Source organism: Pinus tabuliformis, chromosome 9 (assembly GCF_031772625.1).
Source record: "Pinus tabuliformis cultivar Carrire ecotype Pingquan chromosome 9, CPIR1, whole genome shotgun sequence".
Taxonomy (NCBI): Eukaryota; Viridiplantae; Streptophyta; class Pinopsida; order Pinales; family Pinaceae; genus Pinus; species Pinus tabuliformis.
In genome coordinates, this window is record NC_142307.1 from 1278611205 (window position 1) to 1278638468 (window position 27264).

The 27264-nt window shown below is 40.7% G+C and overlaps 1 protein-coding gene across 6 annotated transcripts in view; it reads left to right on the top strand.

The window, feature by feature from the left end:
* Nucleotides 1–27264, top strand: part of TGH (SWAP (Suppressor-of-White-APricot)/surp domain-containing protein) — a 302427-nt gene that overhangs the window by 27547 nt on the left and 247616 nt on the right. For all 6 annotated transcript variants that reach the window (XM_089445357.1, XM_089445358.1, XM_089445360.1 and 3 more), the window contains exons 3-4: nucleotides 12620–12710; nucleotides 12819–12913. In XM_089445357.1, coding sequence (XP_089301483.1) covers nucleotides 12620–12710; nucleotides 12819–12913 — 186 coding nt within the window. The remainder of the gene's footprint in view (nucleotides 1–12619; nucleotides 12711–12818; nucleotides 12914–27264) is intronic.

The following is a 27264-nucleotide window of genomic DNA, read 5'->3' on the forward strand; positions in this document are numbered from 1 at the left end:
TCTGAAGCCGGGTTCGGCTCACACATGCGGCTTGGCTGAGAAACTCGACCCCCCTAGCAACTTGCACTGGCTGGGAATATACTCTCGACCTCCAATTTTGACCTTAACTAGAAACTCGATCCTCTTGTGCAAATTGATCTCTCCTGTGTAAATTTCCTTGCTCCAGAAATTCTCCTCTCTTGAGCAATCCACACTACCTGTCTGGGTAACTCGCACCCCTTGCTGGAGCAACTCGCACTGCTAGAAAATTGTCCTCTCTTTGAAGAAAAATCAATATCCAACTCTCCATGGAAATCTCTTTGAAGAATCTCTTCGACAATCTCTGTTGAAACCCCTGCTGTTGATGTCCCTGCGCTGCCTGTGCACCCTCAATATCACTGCAACTCTGTGTCTCCTTTGTGTTCTCCAAATGACCCATCGATCTCCTCTTAATATCTTGTTGAGGAATCAATGACCATGATCTAATCACAATCGGTGGCTAAGATCATCTTGACCCCATCAGGTGACTTTTCTAGAAGTCTCTAGAGGAAAATTGATTTACCCCAATTAATACTAATTAATTAATCTATTTCACTAACTTAGGAAAATTAATTAATTGCTTAATTAAATCTAATTAGGGATTTTTCTTGCGAAACCAATTCTGGGTCTTGGAGAAAATGTATTCCCTAGCCTCATAGACACATTCTGAGACTAAAACACCTGTCCAAGGTGCACCTACTAACACTCTCTTTTAGCGAGGGAGGTGTTTTACATAACACCCAACTTGTCTCTAAAGAAGATGAACCTCACCTTCCCCTAAGATTTCGTTAGAATATTTGCTACTTGCTCATCTGTAGGTAAACTGTAGCTGGACAATCTTGTGTTGCACACAATTCCTGATGAAGTGGTACCTGATGTTTATATGCTCAGACCTGTCATGAAACACCAGATTCTCTGACAACTTGACATAACATTGATTGTCATAGTGTATCACCGTAGTCTCTATCCTTTGACCAAACAAGGCTACCGGTAGCTTCAAAGCGAATTGGCCTCGCATGTAGCCATGCTCGCTGCTATGTACTCTGCCTTGGTTGAACTTAGTGCCACAGACTTCTGCTTGTTGTTGTACCAAGAAACAACTCCTAATCCCATGTTGAAGCAACACCCGCTTTTCGATCTGTTGTGTTCCCTGCCCAAACTGTGTTAGCATAGCTCACCAATCTGACATCATCACCTCAAGCATATTTGATCCTATACTCAATTGTGGCATGCAAATACCTCAACACATGCTTACCTTCTATCCAATGTTCAATTCCACCATGAACTGACTCAAAGAGTTAATTGCATAGGATATGTCTGGCCTTGTGTTGGCAATATACATGAGAGTCTATCAGCTTCGTGTACAAGGTGGGGTCCACATCCTTCTCCGTGGATGCATCTATCTTCCTCCAATTTGTGATCATGGGAGTAGACATGGCTTTGTAATCCTCCATCCCGAATCTCTTCAGGATCTCGATGTAGTATTTCCCTTGTCCAAGGAAAATTTCACCATCTATTTGCCATACCTCCATACCTAGAATATTGTGCATGAGCCACAAATCCTTCATCTTGAACTCTGCTGCAAGATCCCTCTTGCACTCCTCGATGAGGCCCAATGAACTTGTGAAGAACAAGTCGTCCACATATAAGACACGACAAGAATGAGAACATCTCCTCCAACCACCAAGTAGTAGAGGTTAGTATCATCTTCACTCTCCACAAAGCCCATGCCTTGCATGTATCTGTCGATACGCTCATACCATGCCCCAGGAGCTTGCTTGAGTTAGTACAAAGCTGTCTTCAACCTGCACACGTGGGTCTCTTTGTTGTGTGCCACAAAGCCCTTTGGTTGTTCTATGCACACCTCTTCCAGTTCACTATTCAGGAGTGCTATCTTGACATCCATCCGATGGATTTTCTATCCCATCTGTGCTACTAATGAGATCATGACTCATATAGAAGTGTACCTAGCCACAGGAGCAAATGTTTCCTCATAATCTATTCCTTATGAGAGAACCCCTTGGCCACGAACCTAGCTTTATATTTTTCGATGTTGCCATCTATACCATGCTTGATCTTATAGATCCAACGTGATCCAACCATCACCCTATCTGTTAGTCTCAGTACAACCTCCCAAATCATCATTTTCCATGATTGAGGAATACTCCTCAACCATCACATCTCGCCACACCTGCGCTTGTGCGACCTCTTGATAGCTGGAAGGCTCACTATCCACTAACTAACTGACCAATGCCATGTAGCCAGTGTAGCTCTCTAGTTGTCTCCGCTGTCTCTTGCTTGTCCTAGGAGTCCCCACAAACTCCTGAGCATCCCTGACTGTAGCCTAAACCTTACGGTTCCTCTTGCCAATAGTGGAGTTAGTAATACCGATGTCCATGTCCTCCTGATGCATCTCCCTAATTTGCTGCATCTGCTGCTCCATCCTCGATGAAGTCTCAGGAACCCCTGCACTTGAGCTAGTGCTTATACTAGTGACTGTACTTGTGCTCTACTGGTGCCCCTGATTCCGCTGCTCTACTCTAGGAGCTTCTGTTGGCTGCTCACTCTGATTTTCAGCTGCTGGCAACTCTCTAGATCTTCTGTACACCTCGTCCTCCATAAACTTGACATCTCACCCGACTATAATCCTCATGGCCCTTGGGATGAAGATCCTGTATGCCTTCAATGTTTCGCTATATCCAACAAAGCAACCCCGCTTTGCAGTCAGATCTAGCTTCGAATGTGTCTCCCTTGGAATGTGATAGTACGCTAGGTAGCCAAATATCCTGAAGTGTTTGACATTTGGCTTCTTCCCATAGAAGGCCTCCTTGGGAGTCATCTTGCCAAGTGCTCTATGTGGGACCCTGTTCTAAATATAAATCGACGTACCGCATGCCTTTGCCCATAGATAGTGTGGGAGGTCTTGGTCATACAGCATTGCTCTCGCCACCTCCAAGATAGACCAATTCTTCCTCTTAGCAACCCCATTTTGTTGTGGTTTGTAAGGAATCTTCCACTCTCTCTTGATTCCTACCCTGGGACAAAACTCCTGGAAGTCCTTACTTGTGTACTCTCCTCCGTTATCTGACCGAAGAGTTCGGATCTTTCTACTTGTCGCATTCTCTAGTAGAGCCTTAAACTCTTGAAAGTGATTGAAGACCTCATCCTTGGTGTTCAAGAAATAGATCGAGGTGTTCCTAGAGAAATCATTGATAAAAGTACCAAAGTACTCATACACTCTGAGAGATTTCGATGAAATCGGCCCACATATATTTGAATGTACAAGATCTAGAATCCCATGCGATTTATTGTCACTTCTTGGAAAATTGCTTTTGCAAACTGCCCGAACACACATCCTCTACAGGCAACGCCGTGCTCTGTGCTCACCTTTGGAACCCCTGTCACTGTCTCACGAAGTAATCCAAGTGCCCCATGATGAATATGGCCCATCCTCCTATGCCATGGCTCCCCCCGGTCTCTTGGATTGCTGCTGCTAACTAGTGCATTGGGTGTGTCCACCTCCAACCTGTATAACTGGCACTCCTCAGCCAAACTGCTATAGGTAACCTCCAATCCTTTTGATGTAACAACACTCTAGCCCCTCTAAAGAGAACATCATACCCTTTGTCCTAAGGGACTGATACAAAGATCAAATTCATCCCTAAGCCTGGCGCATGCAACAAATCATGGATTAGTATTTGCTGCCATTCTCCCTCTGAAATAGAACAATTCCTTGTGCTACAAGATTGCACTTGGAATTGTTCCCCGTCTGAATCTATAACCTGATATTGTTAAAATTGGCAACTAGGGCCAAACTCCATGTGGATCACCTTATTTATGGCTTCTAATATTTTTCCGAGATTCCTTTCATCGAGAGGTGTAGGATTGATCTAAAGATCATCCGATTCCGATAAGTATTTATGGAGATATGAATTTATTTTGATTATGGACAAATTGTCAAGGTCGGCCAACAAACTTATGTAGGCTCAGAAGCCCAACAGTGATGTCTATTCAACCTCAACGTTTGCATATAAATACAAGGAGCATTCTCCTCATTTGGACAATTCAATTCACTCATCTCTTCTCTCTCTCTCTCCTACGTATAAAAGGAGCCTCTCTCTCTCTCACACGTGTCGCTGAAAGGAAGATGTCCTAGGGCAAGGAAGACGCAGAAAGGACGCTAGGGCAGCAGGTCATCTCTTTGACCAGCGTTGACCTTCTAGAAGTGTGGATTGGGTGTGGTTGCCTCTCCTAGGTAGGCCGCAATTTTTGGCACAAAAATCGAGGTGATCTGACCTCTGGTTTGACCGGTGTTGACTGCCCTAGTTTAGGGCTGCAAGTTGACTTCAGAAATCTGCAAATTGACTGAACTTTTGGGGTTGTTCAAGCACTGTTTCTTCAGGCTGTTCGAGGACAAGTTGACTGGAAATTGACCAAGTATTTTAGAGGTCAATTTCAGCTAGTTTGACCAAGTTTGACTTTGCTGATCTAGGGTTTGCTGCTGCTGATATAAAATTACAAAATTCAGATTTTGTACTATTTCTCTCTGCTGAACTATTGAAGATAAAAGAAGATTTGATCAAAGGGTTTCCCCGCATTGGGGTTTGTCCTTGGCTAGCCGCCACATCCTGTGTCTCTTGTCTTGGCTTGTTTTCTGTTAATCATTTAATGTTCTATCTACACTTTACTTAATGTATATGTGATTGCTAATTTGTGGCTAATAAGAAGAAAAATAAGTAAACTGCTCTAAGCATAGAACATACCATAATTTAACAGATATCCTCCTCCTTGTAGCCTGAGAATTACTTGCTAACTCCTGTCATATGAAATGACGCTCCAATGTCTATGTACTAGACACCCTGTGAAGTCGAGCTAGTCAGGCAAGTGATCAAAGCAAACTCTTGATTCATCCTATTGGAGAGATCATTTGCATCTGCTGAAGCTGAACTTGCTTCTTGCCCTTCTTTTTCCTTTGTGGGCAATGATGTAGTGGCCAAATTCGTGGCAGTTGTAGCACTTGACCTTAGATAGGTCCTTCTTCTTCTCTCCTTTTGAGGTTGGTCCCTTATTGGAGACTTTCTTCTTCTTTCCTTTCCCTGGTAGAGTGACACTCTCTTTCTCCTCCTTCACCTTCGGTGCCTTCTCGCTGCTATTGGTGCCATTGACTAAGCTGAGCCTCAGTTCCTCCTAAGTGAAATGACTCCATAGGCAATCCCAATCTGGAAGTTTGTCTCTCCTAGAAATCACTTGGACGAACATATGTCATTCCTTGATAAACCCATTGAGTGCTACACGCACTAGCTTGTCATCGCTAATCTTTTCTCTTACTACAACTAGTTTATCTTTGACGGACAGAACCCTGGTGAGATAGGAAGTTACATCCTTGCCCTTATGCATTGTGATGGTTCTCAACCTCTCTTTGAGGATCATTTTCCTGTTTTTCGAAGGATCCTGGTACGGTTTGACGATGGTATTCCACATCTTCTTCACCATATTTTTCTTTGTGATATGCAGAACAATGCGATCCCCGACTCCATTAAGAATCATACTCTTCGCTTTGGCATTATCCCTCTTGTATTCATGTAGAATGATGAGATCTGATGGTATAGCAACATTTGCCGTAGCAAACTCCTTCAGACCAAATTCATCCAATAGGAACAACATTCCGACCTTCCAAACTCCAAGGTTTGAGGCTCCATCCAACCTGTCCTGATCTCTCAATCCTGATGTGACCATCTCTGGAAAAATTTGCGAACTCAAATAAACTGGAGAACTATGAAGAAATCGATCTAGGTAAAAACCCTCGCTTTCTCTTGCGTTTGAGCAGATCTACCTTCTGTCCTCAGTTCTACTTTGATATCATATGAAGTTTTAAATATATATTGCAATTACTGGTTATTATTCTCCTATCTTTTTCAGATTATTTGTCAGTTGCAAAATACTTGCGGCAAATACTGAATAAAACACAACTGCAACTTCACTGAAAAATAAATACCACAAGAACTGAGAAAATTATGCACACAAACACAAATAATGGACACCAATATTTTTGGACAAATGTTAATAGAAAAACCCCGAAGGGAAAATACTGTAGCAGATGAGGGTTTTAATTATTAATTCTCCAACAAAATATTATCATTGGTTGCTATAAGATGGTAAACCTCTAGGAAATTTTTTGATCAGTCTTGCAAGTCTCATTGGCCTCTTGGAAGCTATTCGACCCATCGAAACCAATTCGACCTCTCTCTGAAGCTGGCTTCGGCTTAAATGTGCGGCCTGGCTGAGAAACTCTACCTTCCTAGCAACTCGCATTGGCTGGGAAATTAATCTCGACCTCCATTGGAAAATTTCGACCCCAATTGGAAACTTGATCCTCATGTGCAAATCAACCTCTCTTGTGCAAAATTCCTTGCTTCAGAAATTCTTCTCTCTAAGCAGTTCGCACTTGCTATCTGGGTAACTCGCACCCCTTGCTGGAGCAACTCGCACCCCTTGCTAGACAATCATCTTCTCTTGGCAGAAAAATCGATATCCAACTCTCCTTGGAAATCTCTGTGAATAATCTCTCTGACAATCTCTACTGAAACCCCTGTTGCTGATGTCCTTGCGCTGCCTTTGCGCTCTTTCTATTACTACAACTTTGTGTCTCCTTCGTGTTCTCTAAATGAGTCATTGATCTCCTCTTATAATGTTTTGTTGACGAATCAACGTCCATGATCTAATCACAATCGATGGCTAATATCATCTTGACCCCATCAAGTGACTTTTCCAGAAGTCTCTAGAGGAAAATCGATTTACCCCAATTAATATTGATTAATTAAGCTATTTCCCTAAGTTAGACTTAGCAAAATTAATTAACTGTTTAATTAAATCTTATTAGGGTTTTTTCTTGCGAAACCAATTCTGGGTATTGAAGAAATGTGTTCCCTAGCCTCATAGACACATTATGAGACTAGAACACATGTCCGAGCTACACAAACTAACATAAATGAGTGAGTAAATTGAAAGATATTGAAATATGGAAAATATTACTCAATGAGAGGGTCCAAATCCCCTATAGGGTCAAAACTTGGATTTTGGTTTATGTAGAAACTTAATTTCCCGCAAGTTGACGTAAATTGTAATATCCCCAATTTTGATTTTCGTCAATAGAGACGATTTTTAGAAGAGAAGACGATTCTTGGATTGGGACTTAGGAGGAAAAAGGGAAATTGCAGCTCTAGTCGAACGTGGGGCCCACAAGAGAGGGAAATTTGGCCCAAGAACTCACTGTTGGAGGAGAGAGAAAAGAGGAGGGGGTGTGAATTAGGAGAGAGAAATAGTGAGGGCCACCAAGGGAGAAAAGGAAGCCAACAATTATAAATAAGGAGAAGAGGTCTTCATTTGCATCTTTTGACAATTTAACTTCTGAACACAAGTTTCCTTGAGCTGTTTAGCCAAGTCAACCTGCGCTGTTTAGCACGAGGGGTTCCCAAGCGGGAATTCCACCTCTACCTTCGGTGAACTCCGAGTGTCACCCTAGGAGAGTAGAGAGAAGTCTATCTCAAGACTTCTAAAGGAGCTACATTGCAGATCATTTCCAGTTGGTGCGTATTTTCCTTGGGCACAAAAGTTGTTCAAGGCACCCTAATTGAGATCAGCTATAGATTGCTAGAGTTATGGAGGATTTGCAGGATTTTTTCCCACACATTGTCGAAGCTTTTGCAGTGAATTTGTCGGGCTGTGAAGCAGGGATTTTGAAGAGCCATTTCTCTCACTCTGAACATTGCGCATGGGTTTTTGGCTTAGCTTGCACAAGGGAAGAAGGGAGAATAATTTTTGGAGAGATAAGGGATGGAGATAGGAGGTATTTCTTAGTGGAGAATTAGCTGGAGCTGAGAGGAATTTTCCGTGGTAGGTTTGTGGCATAATTCAGTAATATCAAAATGTGGGGCATTTTCTGGCCAAATTTGGCAATTTGCACTTGTTGGGGGCACCGGGGGTTGGTGGATTCAACCCAAATCCTTTTTGGGTTTTTGTGGGTTTGGTGAGAGGAGGCTAAGATTAATTCTGCAAAATTTTCTGAGCTCTTCTAAAGGTAGAATTCGTAGTTCCATCCAACAACCAACAACAAAAATTGTTGGAGGAGGGGGCAGTTCACCCTGGGACCATTTCTACCACTTGGGTTCGTGAGATATTTACGGGTCTTGCTGAACATCTAGTAAGGAGGCCACCATCAAAGTTTCAGTTCATTCCGGTCACTCTTCAGAGCAGTCCCCCAATTTCCTTCCAGCAACAACGAGCAATTCTTTCTGGGCATGTGCAATTCTTCCTAGGGGATCTTTCCAACATTTGAGCATTGTAGTCACTCCTGGGTTCTTGCCATAGCTTGTAGTAGCAAGCCCAGGTTCCTCTGATCTCATTTATTGTACTCATATTTATCAAAATTAATACAATGACTCTGAGTTTTTGCTCATATTTTCGTGTTCAAATGTGTATGGTTGTGCATTTCTGAATTTTGTAGCCGTAGTTAGTTCACTGCTTCTGTTTTCTGTAGTATTTTTCCATTTGGAATATTACAGTTGAATATTGATTATTGACCTCTAATAATGATGAATTAATGCCTAGAGGTGAAAATAGCAAGGGTTTATACGTATGTACATTTTATCTCAAAACCCTTGAGCAAGGATTTCACTTACCATGCAAATCTACTGCTGTAAATTGAAATTGCAGACCTGCAAAACCCTTATACAACCCTTTGAATTGCTCTAAATCAGTTTTCCTACACAAGACAAGCAAGCTATACCTTTCTTGGGCAAAATGGATAAGGTTCAAGCATAACCCAAGTTGTAAAGCTTGCTGAAAAATAGAGATCAAGCTCAAGCTTTTTGTATAAGTGGTTGGTGAGGTGAGATTTACCTTGGCCTTGCAAACTATCTCTTATGGTGTTGGATTGTGATCACAACTCCTTCCAAGTCAGCCGTGTGTTTTTGGACAAGGAAGTGAGTTTGGAGTCAAAGACTAGTCATTCTCACTCTTGTCTAAAATGATGTATTGGTGTCCAAATCCAACTAGGAGCGGTTTCCTTTTTGAAATACCTTTGGCCAATGGATCAACTATGATGTTAGGAGAGATCTTGTCTTTGAATAAGAAATCTCAATAAGGGTTAGTCCAAAAATTAGATTCTGATAGCCCAAATCCAACAAAGAGAAAGTGAGTCATTGTGTTCTAGCCTTCCTCTCCCACGTGACTATGCAGCCCCTTAATGGATTGATCCACAAGCTTCCTCTGATTTGAAATAACCCGCAAAATCCTTATGAAAGCACAAGTTATAACAATGGCTAAGAAGAAAGAGAATATAAAAATCAATTCAGATGACAAGTTGTTTACACCAAAAGATGTTCATATTATGGCATGATCATCTCACAATTCACAACCACAAACGGGAGGAGGGACTAATTTTATATAATTTTGCTTCTAATGGCTAGTTGAAACCCTCTCCAAAAAATAATGATTTGCCTTGTCATTCAAAACATTAAATATATATAGCTCGTTCTTGGTCACTTTATTTATCTAGGGCCAAATTATTGGTATCACAGATTTGAATCCATGCTGTCCATTTACTTCCACGGAGCAGGTGAGGACACTGCTGATTTTCCTCTTGACACAAAATACTCTTATGGGTTTCTTGGTTAGAGCCTTGATTATTCTCATTAATTTCTTGCCTTATCCAGTGGTGACCACATGGTCAGATTAATCCCAACTGTTTCAGATGTGGAACATGTTTTTTCATCAATGTAGTTCCTGCTGTGATCCTTCTTGACAGGACACTTGAAGATGGGAATTCAATTCAGTACTTGACTTCAATTTTTACTATTTGAAGGGATCCTCCCAACTAGGAGTTCTACATGAAAAGTAGACGTGAGGTAACAACAACTTTACTCTTAATTAGCTTACCATTGCGCCCCCCAAGGATCCAAACCGGGAAACACGTCCCGTACGGATTTGTCATCGGATTTGCAGTTTGAAAATCTAGAACTGCGGATTGGGCCGACAAAGATGGTTCCTGGAAATTCGACCGTGCTGTCCCAATCCGTGGTTCCAGATTTCCAAATTGTGGATCTGCCCCTGATCCGCGACAGATCTGGCATGGATCCGAAAGGAGACAGGCGGTTCCACAGGGTTCTATTTTTTTTTTTTTTTTTTTAATTTTTCTCTGACTTAAGTTGTGTTGGGGCTTCTTAGACACTCCCAAGGTGCTCCCTTGATGCTTCCTCATGGTAATATTAAATTCTTAAAGTAAAAGTGACATTCTCCTTTAGCTTTCATTTTCATCCTTTTACTTAAATTTTTAACTTTTCCATGAAATGACTCAAGATGTTTGAGAGTGGTTCCAGCCTTATCAGACTTCATATGGAGAAAATAGAATTTCATATCCTGTTCAAAATTCAATAGACTTAACAGTTTTCAATAATTCATTATCAATGGGATTGTGGCATTTCATTAGATTATATCATGTATCAGGGTATGTGATTGGCATTTAATCAAGAGCACCAAGCCCTATATGTACCCTAGTGTTGGTGGTGTTAATTGTTGAACTCCTTTGTCATGCCCTTAGTAAAATATTACCTTTCAATCAAGTCAAAATCATCGATCAAACATTTTAAGCTTTTTCTACCATATTTTAAGGCTTTTATTAGGTAGTTTTGATCAAAATTGGGCAATGTTGACTAATATCCCTAGACAATTGAGGTAGAGGCAAAGGCTAGACAAGAGGAGAAGAATCTAGATTCTAGATGGTTGATGCTCGAATAATTAATCATTAATGTACAATGGATGCCATATCTATCTTGATTTATGTACAAATATGCATGTTTCCATATCTTCTACAACTAATTTGGTATTTTGGATATTTTTTTTAATACAAATGCAAAAAAATATAATATAGTAGACGCTTCCGAGATGCTTCGCTTCCTAGATTTTTGGGAAATGATGCTTCCGCGGATCCGCTTCCATAAACCGTCCCCACTTCGTGCAAATTTGGTCTATATGCTTTGTGGCTTTTCTATATTAATAAATCATTTCATTCTGTGTGGCTGAAAACCTTTAGTGTGCAAATCTCTAATCTAAAACTCAAATAAGACTCACATTTTTGTTCTGGCTATCTGTAGCTGTTTTTATTGCCAGAGGCTTACAAATAAGTCCCTGTGCTTAGTTTTCGATGATGAATAAATGTGGCGATATCTTTTGTATATTGTTAACAAAGTGTATCCTTGGAAAGATAAAAATCATGTTAATTAATTTCAGGAGATAGTTTGTTATTCAATGGCATGTTGTCTAGCCAGAATATTTGAGTTTACCAAGGCCATATGGGATATCCTTTTCAATGTTATTCCAGTAGAAATAGCTGGGTTTACCTTGGCCTGTTTATTGCTATTATCCCCAGAAGAACTATCTGATGATAGTGGTCTTATGGTGTCCAGTAGCATGATGCTGGGAGGTCAATTAGTGATTGTCTCAACATTTTGCAAAAGCTGGATTTTACAAACACATTAAAAATTCTCCATGTTTACATTACACTCATTAAACAGTGGTGAATTCGGATCTTTGGGTTGGGTTTATCCCTTTAAATTAAAATTTAGATGTCCAAGCTTGAAGGAGTCCTGCTGGGGCATTTAGGATCAGAGCTTGTTTTCTATCTTGTCTATCTGGACTTTCTTCCGAGGCCAGAATTTGGTGAAACACTTTTACCTGGTTGTAGCTGTTTTGAAGTTGAGTTGCAAAATCTTGTGGTGCCCTGGTTCCTGCACTGGATTTTACTTGTGTGGCAAGGTCCTCTTTGAGCGTTCAGTGCTTGCTATGAACCTAATTATTATATTGATTACATCATTAAGCAGAAACATAGGTGTAACTTTTTGAACAAGCAGCCATCTCCTAGACAATGATAGCATAAGTGGGAATGACACATGGATTGTCTGGCTTTCCAACTCCAATCATCAAATTGTGTGAGAGCAACAGGATAGCCTCTGATATCATGTCTTCCATAGGCTCTTGTCCAATCAACTTGATTTGGTCATGCCCTTTCTGTTTGATGCCTCTCTTCATGTCATTTATAATTGCCATTCTGGATTTTGTTATGTTATTGTTCGTTTTCCATCCACTTCTCTGCATTTTTCTATCATAGCCCCTATTTTTGATTTATTCCTTTCATAGCAAACTTGTCAGGTACTCACAACTGTCACAAGTCTGGTGTTTCCTGGGTAAACTGCAATCTCTATTTCTATATCAACTGCATGTCTTTTTTTTGAATTTGCAGCCATGGAGCTTTTTGATGTTTGGTTTAGGACATGTCAGGACATAATGGCCTCACCTGTCTCTAAGTGTTTATAGCTTTGGTTTGTTGAAAGGGGAATTCCTTTGTGCTCTTGTATTATAATTTATGACGATAGTGTCCTTTTGTGATTGCCATGACTCCTTTATTTGATTAAATTCAAACAACTGCCTTTTTGTATTTATAACTTTTATCTTTATCCATGAATTGCCAGGCCTCCTTCACATATAATGTATTTCCCATTGCTTTCTTCCTTTCCCATTTACGTGGAATTAACATTTATTTTGGCAGGTGACAGATGAGGAAGGGCGTAGACGATTTCATGGAGCATTTACAGGAGGCTTCTCTGCAGGATTCTATAATACTGTGGGGTCGAAAGAAGGTTTCTTTATGAACTACAAATTATTCTGTAGATATTTATACACAAGTGCACTCAAATTGAATTTCTATTTATTTATTGCTGATCTGACATATATGCCTTTATTTACAGGGTGGGCCCCACAGACATTCACGTCATCTCGGAAAAAGAGAGCTGAGGTGAAAGGTCAAACTGTGTACAATTTTCTGGATGATGATGAGAAAACGGTATGTTGGATCGTATTAATATATACATATATTTGTGTCTTATTTTGAGTGCATGTTCCCATGTAAATGTGGATAGCTATTGCAGTTTCTGTTATAAGCCTTTGTCATGTCCTTTCTTATTAGGTCCAGTATATGCCACTGTTGCATACTATTACTCTCTTGTTCTCTCTATATATGAGTAGTAAATGACTTTGTATAAATAATAAGGGTATACATGCATAATGTAATATTATGCTTGAAAATATCTATTTCCAACCACAAAACATAATACAAATGGACACCAGGACTAAACAGTTTAACATTCTAACCATTTTTGTGAAAATCAAAAGATGCTTAGTAAGGCATACATTAGTCTAACGTTTTTCCCCTGCATAATAAAGATCACTGGGAAACCTCCTGGGCTCTTCCTGTCATCCAAGGATGGTTCCCTTGGAAAACTGGCAGCTTGACCTTGCCAGGCCCAATCGATAAATTTAGCATGAGGAGTTCAACAATTTGCTCATTAATAGATATTAACTCACAAAGAGTTCAAGATATAGCTCCTGCATGTCTTGCTGGGGATTTGAGTGCACGTTCCCATATAAATGTGGATAAGATTAGATAAGATAAATGCATTAATGCCCAACTAATGATCACTAAGAAAGTTCAATGGGATTGTTAGGTACAATTATGTCTTGACAAAGTGAGAGCTTTAAGGCAGCTCATAGATAAAAGCAAGAGAAAGAAGTAAAATAGAATAGAAGTCTAATCTAAACCCTAGAAGGCCAACTCCAAAGACGGAGGATTGATCCAGGAGAGAGATTTACAAAGTCAGTGGGATCTAGAGTCAGTGCGCTAGTAGTATGAGGCTACTTTGGTCCACAGGAGTTATCTCTGCTACCATCTGAGGCCGAATGGAGAAAACTCCAAATAGATATATGTCCAGAAGAAGAATTAGAATATGAGATGGAATAAGTGCTGTGCTGCCATCTGGAAGAAAGAACCCTTTATCATGACTCGGAAGATATCCTCTAGTTTTTATTTAAATAACACATTATCGTGCAAGAAAATAAGAATGATACACATAAATGACATTTTAGAAGGAGACTCGTGTCTATATTGACTCTCATTAATGATTACATGATGCAAAATCCCATAGCTTGGTGGTCTTGACTAGTGTCAATCTCATACTCTCAATACATGAATCATAATAGAATCCAGTGGAAACATCATAAACCTGCCCATCTTAAAATTCTGAAAATTGTTAAAGTCTACTAAATTTTGAATGGAATATAACATTATACCTTCTCAATATGAAGTTCGATGAGGTTGGAACCACTCTCAAACATCTTGAAACAATTAATGGTAATGTTAAAAGTTTATGTAAAAGGATAGAAAAGGTAAGATAAAGGAGAATGCCAAATTTAATGTTACCATTTATTACTGAGGTCACCCACTCCTCAAAGCTCAGTCCCTTATTTTTGTTTTGTCTTAAACGGTTGTTGATACAGACAAAGTGGTATTTTCCTATGGGTTCCAAGCCTCTCTCTGGCACATAGGTAAATATGGAAACTTCCATAAGAGTGCCTGAAACATCACTGGAAATGGCTGAAACCCCTTGGAAATGTTCTCAGATGTTGTACTTTGTTTCCAGTTTTGGAAACATTATATGGTATGGTCAATGGTGTTTCATACCAATTTCAATGTGTCCAACTGTTTCAGCCTTCAGGTACTGGTATGTGGCCAAATTAGATGTTTCCTGCACAGCAGTCATGACAGGCTTCACTAGCTGTGGTGTCGTCATTGCCAACATAAACATCATGAGAACCTAAAAAGAACTTAAGTTGAAGTCATGAACCATTATCATTGAGATCTTACATGATTCTTGCAAATGCCCTTCGATATTGATTAGGAACATCTAGAATGCGGGGGAAAATCAAAGGGTTTTCCTCGCTAGGAGATGGGCAATTAGTTAATCTGCACTTTGTAGATGATTCAATTTCGATCCTTGAGTTGTTGCAACCATGAAGGCAGAACATTGTGTCTGGATATTTTTACAGAAGCAGTATGTGCAGTGGTAAGTGAGGATGCAACTGTAGCTCTTCTTATTAGTTAGGAAAAACAACCTAACTGGATGATAAGCAGTGGCGAATAATACCACTTGGCAAGATTATCCTATATGGGTCACAGTAGTTAGAACTGGAATTCTCAAAGTAATGAATTGCGCCAGAAAACTTAATTGCAAGACTTGTTGCTAAAACACACACAATATATTCATATTTTAGGAAAAAATATATTCAAGTATATCAATGTCAATGCAAACCATTAGCCACCAAATATGCAAAGTATGCAAACGTATACATGTAACGATGAATATAGAAAAATGCAATCATGATCTAAGATCTGCCATACCTATAACTGAAGTTATGAAAGAAAATATGTAAGCATTGAGGCTCTAAATGGTGTATAGATTCCAATGATAACAATACCACATAGTACATCTACAAAGCTTGAACAAATCACTACTTATCAAGAAATCAACCTCTAAATTGGGATCCTTCTCATTCTCTACATGGGTATCATGAGTGCCTTGACTCTAATTCAACTCTCTTTCCTATAGCTCCGTAATCTCCAAATGCTCAATGAGAAGAGTGTGAGGCAAATAGAGGTGGTTTTCCATCCTTAAATAGGTTAGGATTGACTTTGGTAGGTGTGCAAACTGTTTTGGCGGTTATTATTTTTATTTATTTTTTGTTTTTGTTTTTGAATTTGTTGAGGGTTAGATTGGGTGACAATATTGAGAATGTTGCCTCAAAATCTAGCAGGTTTTGTAGAGAATAACCTACAATACAAAAACTAGACTAAGGGACAACAATGAGGTGTGGCTTACTGTCACCAGAGCCACTACCTTTTGCTCTTTATGGGCTTTCACCAATGGGAGGCTTCCCTTTAGATAAGTCACCTAGGAGAGGTGTTCTAGGTTCAAGGATCAAGGTGACAAGAGAGGCTTATAGAGGATGGCTCTTCTTAAGTATAAGGTCCATTCAAATGAATAAAGCAACTCACATCCTCTAACAAGGCCTTATTAGGGCACAATTGTTCTAGAGCTTGAGCGATAGCAAGCCAAATGGAACAACCTAGAATCAAAGGCCAAGAAAAGGTTTCCCAACAATGAATATTAGCAATCACATGGACCAGGAAACCTTCAACCAACCCCTAAATTGAAGCCTTGGGCAAATTAGGGGTTCCTAGGGCGAGATCTACCTAGGGTAAGAGAAATCAGCCTTGAAATGGATAGATTGGCCACTAAAGGGAGTTGATTTTAAGGTAATCAAGGCTCCTTCTATTGTTTGTAGAAATTTCTGTTTTCCCACCCCGGTTTTCAGTTTCACCTTATTTCTCCTATGTAGTTAAATGCCCTTTCCCATAACCATACATTTAACAAGCTGAAAAAAATAAATATTGCTGAAAACACAGATTTTGGAAATTTTACAGAATGCTGGAAATTGCAGAAATAAAAATCAGCAGTAATAAACAGCCATTAAAACACATTTAAACACTGAGATTTTTGGCCAACTTGACCCTGGAAAAACCCCCTACAACTCTTGGGGAAAACCAGTTCGAGAGCTTTTCTTTATTTCTGAAAATGCCTTTTTCACAATGAGAAATATTCAGCAAAAAAATCAGCAAGCAAATTTACAACTTATCTCTTTTCCCATGCCTCACAGCAAACTGGAAATTACAGCAAACAGGACAGCAATAAATGCTGTACGGCCTCGATTTTCATGCCCACTTTTAGAATTAAATGTTGTTGTACGGCCAACATTAAATGCGCTGTACGGACTGCAATAAATGCACTGTACGACCTGCAATAAATGCACTGTACGACCTGCAATAAATGCACTGTACGGCCCTCGTTTTGCGTGCAGAAAAATCAGCAAACTGCTCTTCGATTTTTGTGCAAACCACTCCTAGAAAATCGTGCCAAAATCTGCCTTTCACTGTGTGCTGAACCAGCTGTACAAATCTGCTCAACTGTTGCCTTGGAATGTGTGCCAAGCTGTTGTCTCCTTCTCCTTCCTGCTCAGAAATCTCTCTTGCTCTCTTGCTCTCCTTCTCCCAATCTGCTCATGAAAGAATGAATGACCTTTTTCCTCCTTTTCCTCCTTTAATCTAACCCCAAGTGACTTTTGAGTGATCCAAGTGACTTTTGGGTGATCCCTAAATCCAATGGCTGAAATAGATTGAGATCTAAGGTTGAGATTAAATGCTCATTTAAATCTCACTTTTTATTTTTTAATTCACCCCACTTTAATAAAGACCCACTTAGTCATTTATTTCCAAAGTCACTTTTCCTTTCTAATTTTTCATTGACTTTATAAAAGTCACTTTAAAATTAGACTTAGTAACTTTATCACTTAAAGTCACTTTTAAATTAGATTTAACTTTATAAAAAAAATTACAAAGTCACTTTAGGAGAAAAATTAAATTCTTTTGGACACTTTTCCCTAGGCTAAAGATCAAAGCCTTAGGGAACCACCTGCCCTCTGGTACCAAATTTCAACACTCCCTCTTACCGAGGAAGGTGTTCCTCACCACACCCATCTTGTCTCTGAAGTAGACATGCTTGCCCCGTGGTAAGGCTTTGGTAAGAATTTCTGCAACCTGCTCATCAGTGGAAATATACTCAAGCTTCACAGCTCCCTTCTGAACATAGTCTCTGATGAAATGATATCTGATCCCGATATGCTTTGACCTGTCATGAAATACTGGATTCTCCGTGAGTTTAATGCAACTCTGATTATCACAGTAAATCACTGAAGGTCTCAACAGCTGACCAAATAAGCCAAACAACATCTTGCGAAGCCAGATGGCCTCACAACTAGCTAGACTGGCTGCCCTATACTCTGCTTCCGCTGAACTCAGTGCTACTGACTGCTGCTTCCGGCTGAACCATGACACTACTGCTGAACCCAACCCAAAACAACACCCTGAAGTGCTCTTCCTATCAGAAGCACAACCTGCCCAATCAGAATCAGTGTATCCTGCCAATCTCACTCCATCTCCTTGCCTGTAGTCCAGACCATAATCCACTGTCCCCTGCAAGTACCGCAAAATGTGTTTTGCAGCCACCCAGTGAACCTTCCTAGGCTCACACATAAACTGACTCATCGTGTTGACTGCAAAACAGATATCTGGTCTAGTGTTGACCAAATACATTAAGGAACCAATCAGCTGCCTGTACAATGTGGGATCCACCAACTCGGAATCCGAAGCATGAAGCTTCTTCCAGTTGGTGATCATCGGTGTCGACATGGGTCTACAATCCTCCATGTGGAATCTGCTAAGGATGTCCACAATATACTTCCCCTGCCCCAGGAAGAAATGCCCCTCCTGCCACACCTCCAAGCCCAAAAAGTAATGCATCAAGCCGATGTCCTTCATCTCAAACTCCGTCGCAAGATCTCTCTTGCAGTGCTCTATGAGTCTCTCTGCACCTGTAATGACCAAGTCATCCACATACAACACCAGAATGAGAGGCTCCTCACCAATCACAATAAAGTAAAGGTTCGGATCTGCCTCACTCTTTGTGAAACCCATCCCCTGCAAATATGTATCTATCTTGGAGTACCAAGCTCTGGGAGCTTGCTTCAGGCCATAAAGGGCCTTCTTCAGTCTGCACACATGGGACTCCTTCCCATGCACCTCAAAGCCCTGTGGCTGCTCAATGTACACCTCCTCCTGTATGAAGCCATTGAGAAATGCAGTCTTCACATCCATCTGGTGGATCTTCCAACCCATCTCTGCTGCTATCGATATAATGGAGCGGATCGAAGTATATCGAGCCACGGGAGCGAAGGTCTCCTCATAATCAACTCCCTCTACCTGGGAGAACCCTCTAGCCACAAACCTTGCTTTGAATTTCTCAATGTTGCCATCTGCAGCATGCTTTACCTTGTAAAGCCATCTGGAAGTTACCATGGATTTTCCCTCAGGCCTCGACACCACCTCCCAAACATCATTCTTCATGATAGAAGAATACTCCTCCTGCATGGCCTCTCTCCAGACCTGCTGGCTAGCTGCCTCCTCATAGCTAGAAGGCTCAGAGTCAAAGATGCTGGTAACCATCGCCATATAGCTACAAAACCTCTCAGGTGGTCTACTCTCTGTGACCGGCCTCTTCGGCTCAGCAACAGATGTGGCATCTCTCAAGGTGTCCTGAAGCCACTTGGGCTTCCTCTTCCCTGAGCGCACTTCTCCCACCGGAGAATGAAACTCCTCCTCCTCATCATCATCAGGAGCCTGAACTCCTGACTGTCTGTCTGTTGTCCTCTTGCCTGCACCTGAACCTGTAGAAGCTGAGGCACCGTGTGAACTATCCATCAGTGGACTCCCTAGTGAACTGCTCTGCACGCTGCCCGGAGCACCACCCCTCTGGCTTGATGAACCACTGCTCACTGACGGACCTGACATCCTCATAGATGTACCTCCTGATCCTCCTGATCCTCCTGATCCCTGCCCACTGGATCCCTGCGACTGACTCAACTGCTGCCGAGGGTCTGGCTGATCCAGATACTCTAACTCCCGTGACCTCCTAAAGGTCCTGTCCTCCTCGAACTTCACATCCCGTCTGACAACAACTCTCCTCTGTGCAGGAATGTAAATCCGAAAGGCCTTTGAGGTCTCACTGTAGCCCACAAAGATACCCTTCTCTGCGGTGGGCTCTAGTTTGGTCCTCTTCTCCTTGGGTATATAGGAGTATGTAATGCATCCAAAGATATGAAGATAACCAATATCCGACTTCTTCCCAGAGAAAGCCTCCTCCGGAGTCGTGTGCCCCAAGGCACGATGCAGACTCCTGTTCTGCAAGTAAACAGCTGTGTTGCAGGCCTCTGCCCACAAGAACAATGGCAACCCCTGATCATGTAACATGGCTTTGGCAGCCCCTATGATGGATCTGTTCTTCCTCTCTGCAACCCCGTTTTGCTGGGGGTTGTAAGGAACAATGAACTCCCTCCTAATGCCTGCCTCCGCACAATATTCAACAAACTCTCCAAGGGTGTACTCTCCTCCATTGTCCGACCTCAGGGACTTGATCTTTCGACCTGTCTGTGTCTCCACATGAGCTCTGAACTCCTGAAACCGCTTGAAGACCTCACTCTTGGTCTTCAAAAAATAAATCCAGGTCCTCCTGGAGTGATCATCAATGAATAAAACATAGTACTCATATCCACTCAAGGAAACATGAGACATCCGACCGCTTACATCGGAATGAATCAAATCAAGTATCCCAGTCGCTCTGCTGTCACTGCTGGGAAAAGGGGATTTGGCAAACTTGCCCATCGCACAACCTCTGCAAGTATCAAAGTGATCAATACTGAAATCTGGCACACCTGTAGTGATCTCCCGCAATGTCCTCAAGGCTCCATGATACATATGTCCCATCCTGCGGTGCCAAATCTCACACAGCTCAAAACTGCTAGCTCTGCTGTCGATACTACTGCTCAATGCCAAAAGGGGCTGGAATGCAAACTTGTACACCTTTGCATGGCGTACACCTATCACTCTAGCTGAATCAGCTGGAGTGCCCCTGGGATACATCAACACCCGTCCTCCCCTGAACAGTACCTCATATCCTCTGTCCTCCAAAGCTGAGACGGATATGAGGTTCTTCCTCATCCCTGCCACATAAAGAACATCTGACACTTTCAAGGGAGGTTTGGACTCCCTTTGAAATGTCAGTGTCCCCACCCCGACTGCTCTAACAACTCTGTCATCACCGAGTACTACCTCTATATCAGTGCCACTCTTTGAAAGCTCTGAGAAGTACTCACGGACTCCTGTCATGTGACGTGAAGCCCCACTGTCCACATACCAGATACCTGAAGATGCTCCGCTAATCGAGGGAAAAGCATGCTCCCTCTGAATCTGTGTGGCAGGTGATCCTACACTAGAGGACTCACATGTAGTGAACGCAAACTCCTGGTCAAAACGACCTGCAAAGTCCTCAATCTCTGCTGAAGCTGCCACGTCCTGGTTCTTCCCCTTCTTCTTCTTCTTCTCCAGACACACAACTGCATAGTGTCCCATCTTTTGACAATTCCAACACTTCACCTTGGAATAGTCCTTTTGTGTGTTCCCCTGTTTACCTTTACCTTTGCCTTTGCCCCCACCACTGCTTGTGGAAGCCTGCTTCTTCCCTTTGCTTTTCTTGCCTCCTGCCACCAGTGCTACATCCTCATCCTGTTCAACTGGCTTGGCTGCCCCAAGCTGACCTTTCCTAATCTCTGTCTGAATGCAATCATCCCAAAACCTCTCCCATGTGGGAAGGGTCTCACGTGCACAAACCCCATCAGCAAAGTTCAACCATGAACGGGGGAGGCCATTCACTGCAATCCGCACCAACTCAGTGGGTGGAATGGCCTCTCCAATCGCTGCCAACTCATCTCTCACATTAGTAATCTTTGTGAGATATCCAGCTGCACTATCATTACCCATCTTAATGTTCTTCAGCTTCTCCTTCAGGACCATCTTCCGGTTCTCATTGATACTCTGGTAGAGATTGGACAATGCTGTCCACATCTCATGGGCATTGCTCTTTCCTCTCACATGAGGAATGCAATGGTCTTTGGTTCCGTCTAGAATCAGCCTCTTACCCTTGTTGTTCTTTTTATTATAAGCTGTCAACTGAGTAGCATCAGTAGGCACAACAACAGGGTTCTGTGTGGTATGCACCATGATATCCCAGACTTCTGCCTCCTCAAAGATACTCTGCATTCTCTCCTTCCAAACGCTGTAATTTGTATGCCCATCCAGCCTATCCTCCACCCTCAATCCCAATGACATCCTGCTGTCCTAAAATTGAAAAATAGCAATGCTGTAGTAAAGCTAAAAATGCTGTTTATGAAAAAATCAGCTTGGTGGAATTTTCTAAGTGAAAAATCAGCAGCTGTAACTTTTTCCTTCTGCTGTCCCAAATTGTCCTTCAGCACTCAAGCTCTGATACCATGTAGAAATTTCTGTTTTCCCACCCCGGTTTTCAGTTTCACCTTATTTCTCCCATGTAGTTAAATGCCCTTTCCCATAACCATATATTTAACAAGCTGAAAAAAATAAATATTGCTGAAAACACAAATTCTGGAAATTTTACAGAATGCTGGAAATTGCAGAAATAAAAATCAGCAGTAATAAACAGCCATTAAAACACATTTAAACACTGAGATTTTTGGTCAACTTGACCCTGGAAAAACCCCCTACAACTCTTGGGGAAAACCAGTTCGAGAGCTCTTCTTTATTTCTGAAAATGCCTTTTTCACAGTGAGAAATATTCAGCAAAAAAATCAGCAAGCAAATTTACAACTTATCTCTTTATCCATGCCTCACAGCAAATTGGAAATTACAGCAAACAGGACAGCAATAAATGCTGTACGGCCTCCTCGATTTTCGTGCCCACTTTTAGAATTAAATGCTGTTGTACGGCCAGCATTAAGCGCTGTACAGACTGCAATAAATGTGTTGTACGACCTGCAATAAATGCGCTGTACAACCCTCATTTTGCGTGCAGAAAAATCAGCAAACTGCTCGATTTTTGTGCAAACCACTCCTCGAAAATCGTGCCAAAATCTGTCTTTCACTGTGTGCTGAACCAACTGTACAAATCTGCTCAACTGCTGCCTTGGAATGTGTGCCAAACTGCTGTCTCCTTCTCCTCCTTGCTCAGAAATCTCTCTTGCTCTCTTGCTCTCCTTCTCCCAATCTACTCATGAAAGAATGAATGACCTTTTCCTCATTTTCCTCTAATCTAACCCCAAGTGACTTTTGGGTGATCCAAGTGACTTTTGGGTGATCCCTAAATCCAATGGCTGAAATAGATTGAGATCTAAGGCTGAGATTAAATGCTCATTTAAATCTCACTTTTTATTTTTTAATTCACCCCACTTTAATAAAGACCCACTTAGTCATTTATTTCCAAAGTCACTTTTCTTTTCTAATTTTTCATTGACTTTATAAAAGTCACTTTAAAATTAGACTTAGTAACTTTATCACTTAAAGTCACTTTTAAATTAGATTTAACTTTATAAAAAAAATTACAAAGTCACTTTAGGAGAAAAATTAAATTCTTTTGGACACTTTTCCCTAGGCCAAAGATCAAAGCCTTAGGGAACCACCTGTCCTCTGGTACCAAATTTCAACATTGTTGAATCCTTCCACAAGGTCAAATTCCCTCTCTAGGTCAACTCACACCCTAGCCCTAGCTAGTGGCTTGACTTTACAGGGGCCAAAAATCAGAAAAGAAGAGTGGAATTGAGTTTTAGGGTAAAGTTTGTGAGTGATCACGAAAATGACAAGGCGATGGATGTGAGCTTGAAGGAGGGGCTTCTTAAGATGTTGAGGGTTGGAGAATGAAATCGCATTTACATTGCGCCTCCATAATTGTCTTGCCGCAAAAATGATTGTGCAACTTTAGAGGAATCTACCCACTCAAATTTTAAAAAATCCTTTTATATTTACTGTGAATCTCTCTTCACAATGCAAAATTGACTAAAGCCATAGTATTCAAACACTTGAGCTAGCTAAAATTCACCTTTTGGCGCTTGAAATGTCTTGAACGAGAATGATCTTTTGATGAACTCCATGTATTCATGGATCATACTCATGTAGCTATAGCCATGGTGAACGCAAATGGATTATTGTGGTATGATTTTAATTTTGGGCGGAGCTTGATGCCTAGGTGCCACAGGGAGAGTGCACATAGAGAGAATCTAGGGTTTCTCGAGCACACAAGAATGGTGAAAGTGTCTAGTTCGAGGGATGCAAAACTGTGGCTCTTCTTGGCTTTGATGCCACTATTGGACACAAAATTTGAGAGGATATTTTTGAGAAGTGTGTGATTGTTATTTCATTCATATGATATGTTACCCTTTTGTTAGTAGTGGTACCCCAAAATTTTTGACAAAGGACAACGCCATTTGTAAGCCCAAACATGTGCAATCTTTTGGCCACAGTGTTGAATTTTGTAGCTATGGTCGGTCTTCATAATATTCTTTTGTACTTGCAATATGGATTATATTTGCAAAAGAAAATTTATATGAAGAATGTTCTTCATGCTTGCAAGAAAAGGAAATTATTTATTTGTATGCTCTTTAAGAGTGGGAAAATAAAAATAAAAATTTGTATTTTGCCTCCACAAAGACTTGTTAAATTTTCATGAAACTCTGTAACTACTTAGATGAATAATTCAAAACTGAAACTAGTTTACATTCACCAAGTTACAAAGTCTCTTAACAACTTATACACAATGGAATAAAAACACAGAGATAAAAAGAGATAAAAACACATCACACAAATATTGACACACTTTTCTCAAGAAACCCAATAAGGAAAATCTCTTGCTTGATTTGGCTATATTATTGATTTTCCTTGGAGCAATTAGATCTATTACAAATCAATCTGTCTTTGAGAAAGCATTCTACTTCTTCTCATAAATCTCAACTGATACAATTAATCTCAGGTTGCCTTGATCACTGCTTGATATCGACCCTCTAGCACACAACTGTTCTTGTATCGCTTCCTTGACTTGCTCTGCAAAACTTGCTCTCTTTTGCGCACTAGAAGCCTCCTAAATCCTTGCACACTAGGACCCTATTTCCTAGCACACAAGAGGCCCCTAAATCCTAGTGCAATTCTTGTTATTTCCTTGTGCACTTTCTGCCTCCTATTTCTTAGGATCCCAACTCCTCAAAACTTGTGCGCAACCAATATCCTAAATTCTAGCAAACTTGTGCCTCCTATTTATTAGGACAAAATTCATGCGCTCTTCACAATCAAGGCTCTCTCATAAACTCGTGAGCTCGGTCTTGTCACAAACCTTTGTGCACAAAACAATTGTGTTTTACTTGTGCCTTCGTCCTTTCTTTTATAGATTTGATCCATGCTAAATTAGGCTAGTTCAAATTTAGAACTCGAGTTGTGATAACAAGTTAACTGAGACTGTTACTCGCTCTCCTTCTTATCATCACTAGAGTTGTTAACTCGTGCTCTCTCCAATCAACAATGGAGATCTAACTTGCTCTTCCTTCAACCAAGACTGAAGACTAACTCATTCTCACTGAATTGCTAGCTGCCACCTCGTTTTGTAGTCAAATTGATGAAGATTCCACTTAACTGAAGCTCCAAATCTACACATGTTATCTTGATGATTATTCCAGTAAATTGGAAATAAATCATCCTAACTGAAGTCTAACTCATGAGGACAACTTGAGGTCTTCACTGGCTAAGGCATAATCCAGAAGACCTTGCTCGCTACATTTTCAACAAGACCAAGTCGACCATCCAAGGATCAAGTTGGCCTGCCCAAGAGATATGCCCCTTTGCATGGACGGACAACTATAAATAGAGCCTTTTCACTCTCCAAAAAGACATAATTCAGATCTGATCTGAGGCTCACTGACCTGAGGCAAGATACTCACATTTTATGATGCATACCTTATGTGGAACAACTCGTTGATTTTAGGCTACTTCTCTGTGATTTTGTGCGCAAGTTTGAGGCCTATAGCTCCTGTGTTTTAGTGTGGATCTGAGGCTTGTATCTGTTGTGTTTCAGTGTGGATATGAGGCTGGTAGCTCCTATGTTTTAGTGTGGATCTAAGGCTTCTATCTCTTGTGTTTCAATGCAGATCTAAGGTTGGTAGATCCTGTGTTTTAGTGTAGATATGAGGCTTGTATCTCTTGTGTTTCAGTGTGGACCTGAGGCTTGTATCTCTTGTGTTTTAGTGCAAATATTTGAGGTACATCTTTGTGATACAAGTGCGAAGTGTCTGAGGTTTAGTACGAGACTAAGGCATCATCTCTATGTCATATATCTGGGATATAATGCACATTCTGAAGCAGAGAAAGAGGATATGATTCGGCCTCTCTTGGAGTTTCAGTATCTCTGTGGTATAGTGCGAGTTTGAGGTAGACTTGGAGGATGTTTCATGATCCTTGTTGCAGAACTTTTGTGGATAGAATTATGGAGGCTCTCTTGGTCGTTGGAGGATGGTCATCTTGTTGACTTTGATGTATCTCTTGTTGCATTGATTCCTGGGTTTTTCCCCTTAGTGGGTTTTCGTAGGGTCAAACTTTGTGCTCTTTGTGTAGCTGTCTCTTTTCTGTATGGTTGATGTCTTCTATGTAATTATTGAATGATGGAACTAATGAATAAGAATGTAAAAAGATCATAATCATCAAAGATAATTATCAGTTAAGAAGACTATGAAAAAGCTGAAGTGTAAGAGTGTATCCTAGTTCCTCCTAGGTGTACAATTATGACCAATCTTCTTAGTTCATCTTCATAGTGCTTGGTTTTATGGCTTTGCTAATAGCCCCGTGGTGGGTGGTAACTCATTGCCTTGATGGACACTTTTATGTCTTGGGTTGCTATTCAAGCATCATGGAAGTGGATCTATTAGGACACTGTTGGAAAATGTAACTAGGTTCGGTCTTCATTATTGTACTTGAAGTCAAAATGTAATATATTTGTCAAAAGAAATTGAAAAGAATTTTATTATTATTTTATTTGGCTTATTAAAGCATGGGTTTCATGCTTGGGTTAAATGTATAGGTCAAGCCTCCATCGTAGGCTTTAGGATATTTGTCAAATTCAAATTATGAAAGACTCCTCTATCCATCAAAGTCTCCTTGCCATTGAAAGGATCTCCATCAAGTCGACTTCCAAAGGGTGATCATATGTCGACCCAATGTTGCACGAAGTGGGGACGTTTTTTGGAAGCGGGGATGCGGAAGCGTCATTTTCAAAAAATCTAGGAAGCGAAGCGTCTTCTATATGTATATATATTTTATATTTTTTTTGCATTTATATTCAAAACAAACATCCCAAATACCAAATTAGTTGTAGACGACATGAAAACATGCATATTTTTGCAGAAATCAAGATAGATATGGCATCCATGATTCCATTGTAGTTACTAGTATGTAGTATGTACATCAATGTTTAATTATTCGAGCATCAACCATCTATATTCTAGCAATTACAAACATACATCAAATTTTTAAGCATATTATAAAACATAAAACATAGAGCAAATTATGATTTATCTAGCAAGTGAGCAATTGTCAACACTTGTCATGCCCAAAATTCAAATAATAATGTTTACAAAATAGGTCACTTGGTCACCGCCAAGCCAAAAAGGTTCAAATTCACAAGCCTACAAGTCTAATGATTAATCTATGACAAAAGTAGTAAATTGTGAATATATCTACTAATCTCTCCTCCTTCCACCATGAAGAGAACGTGGTGGCGGGCCTCCATGTGGTGGCAATGAAGAAGATGGTGCCTGTGGAAGTTGTGGCACTGAAACTGATGAAGACGA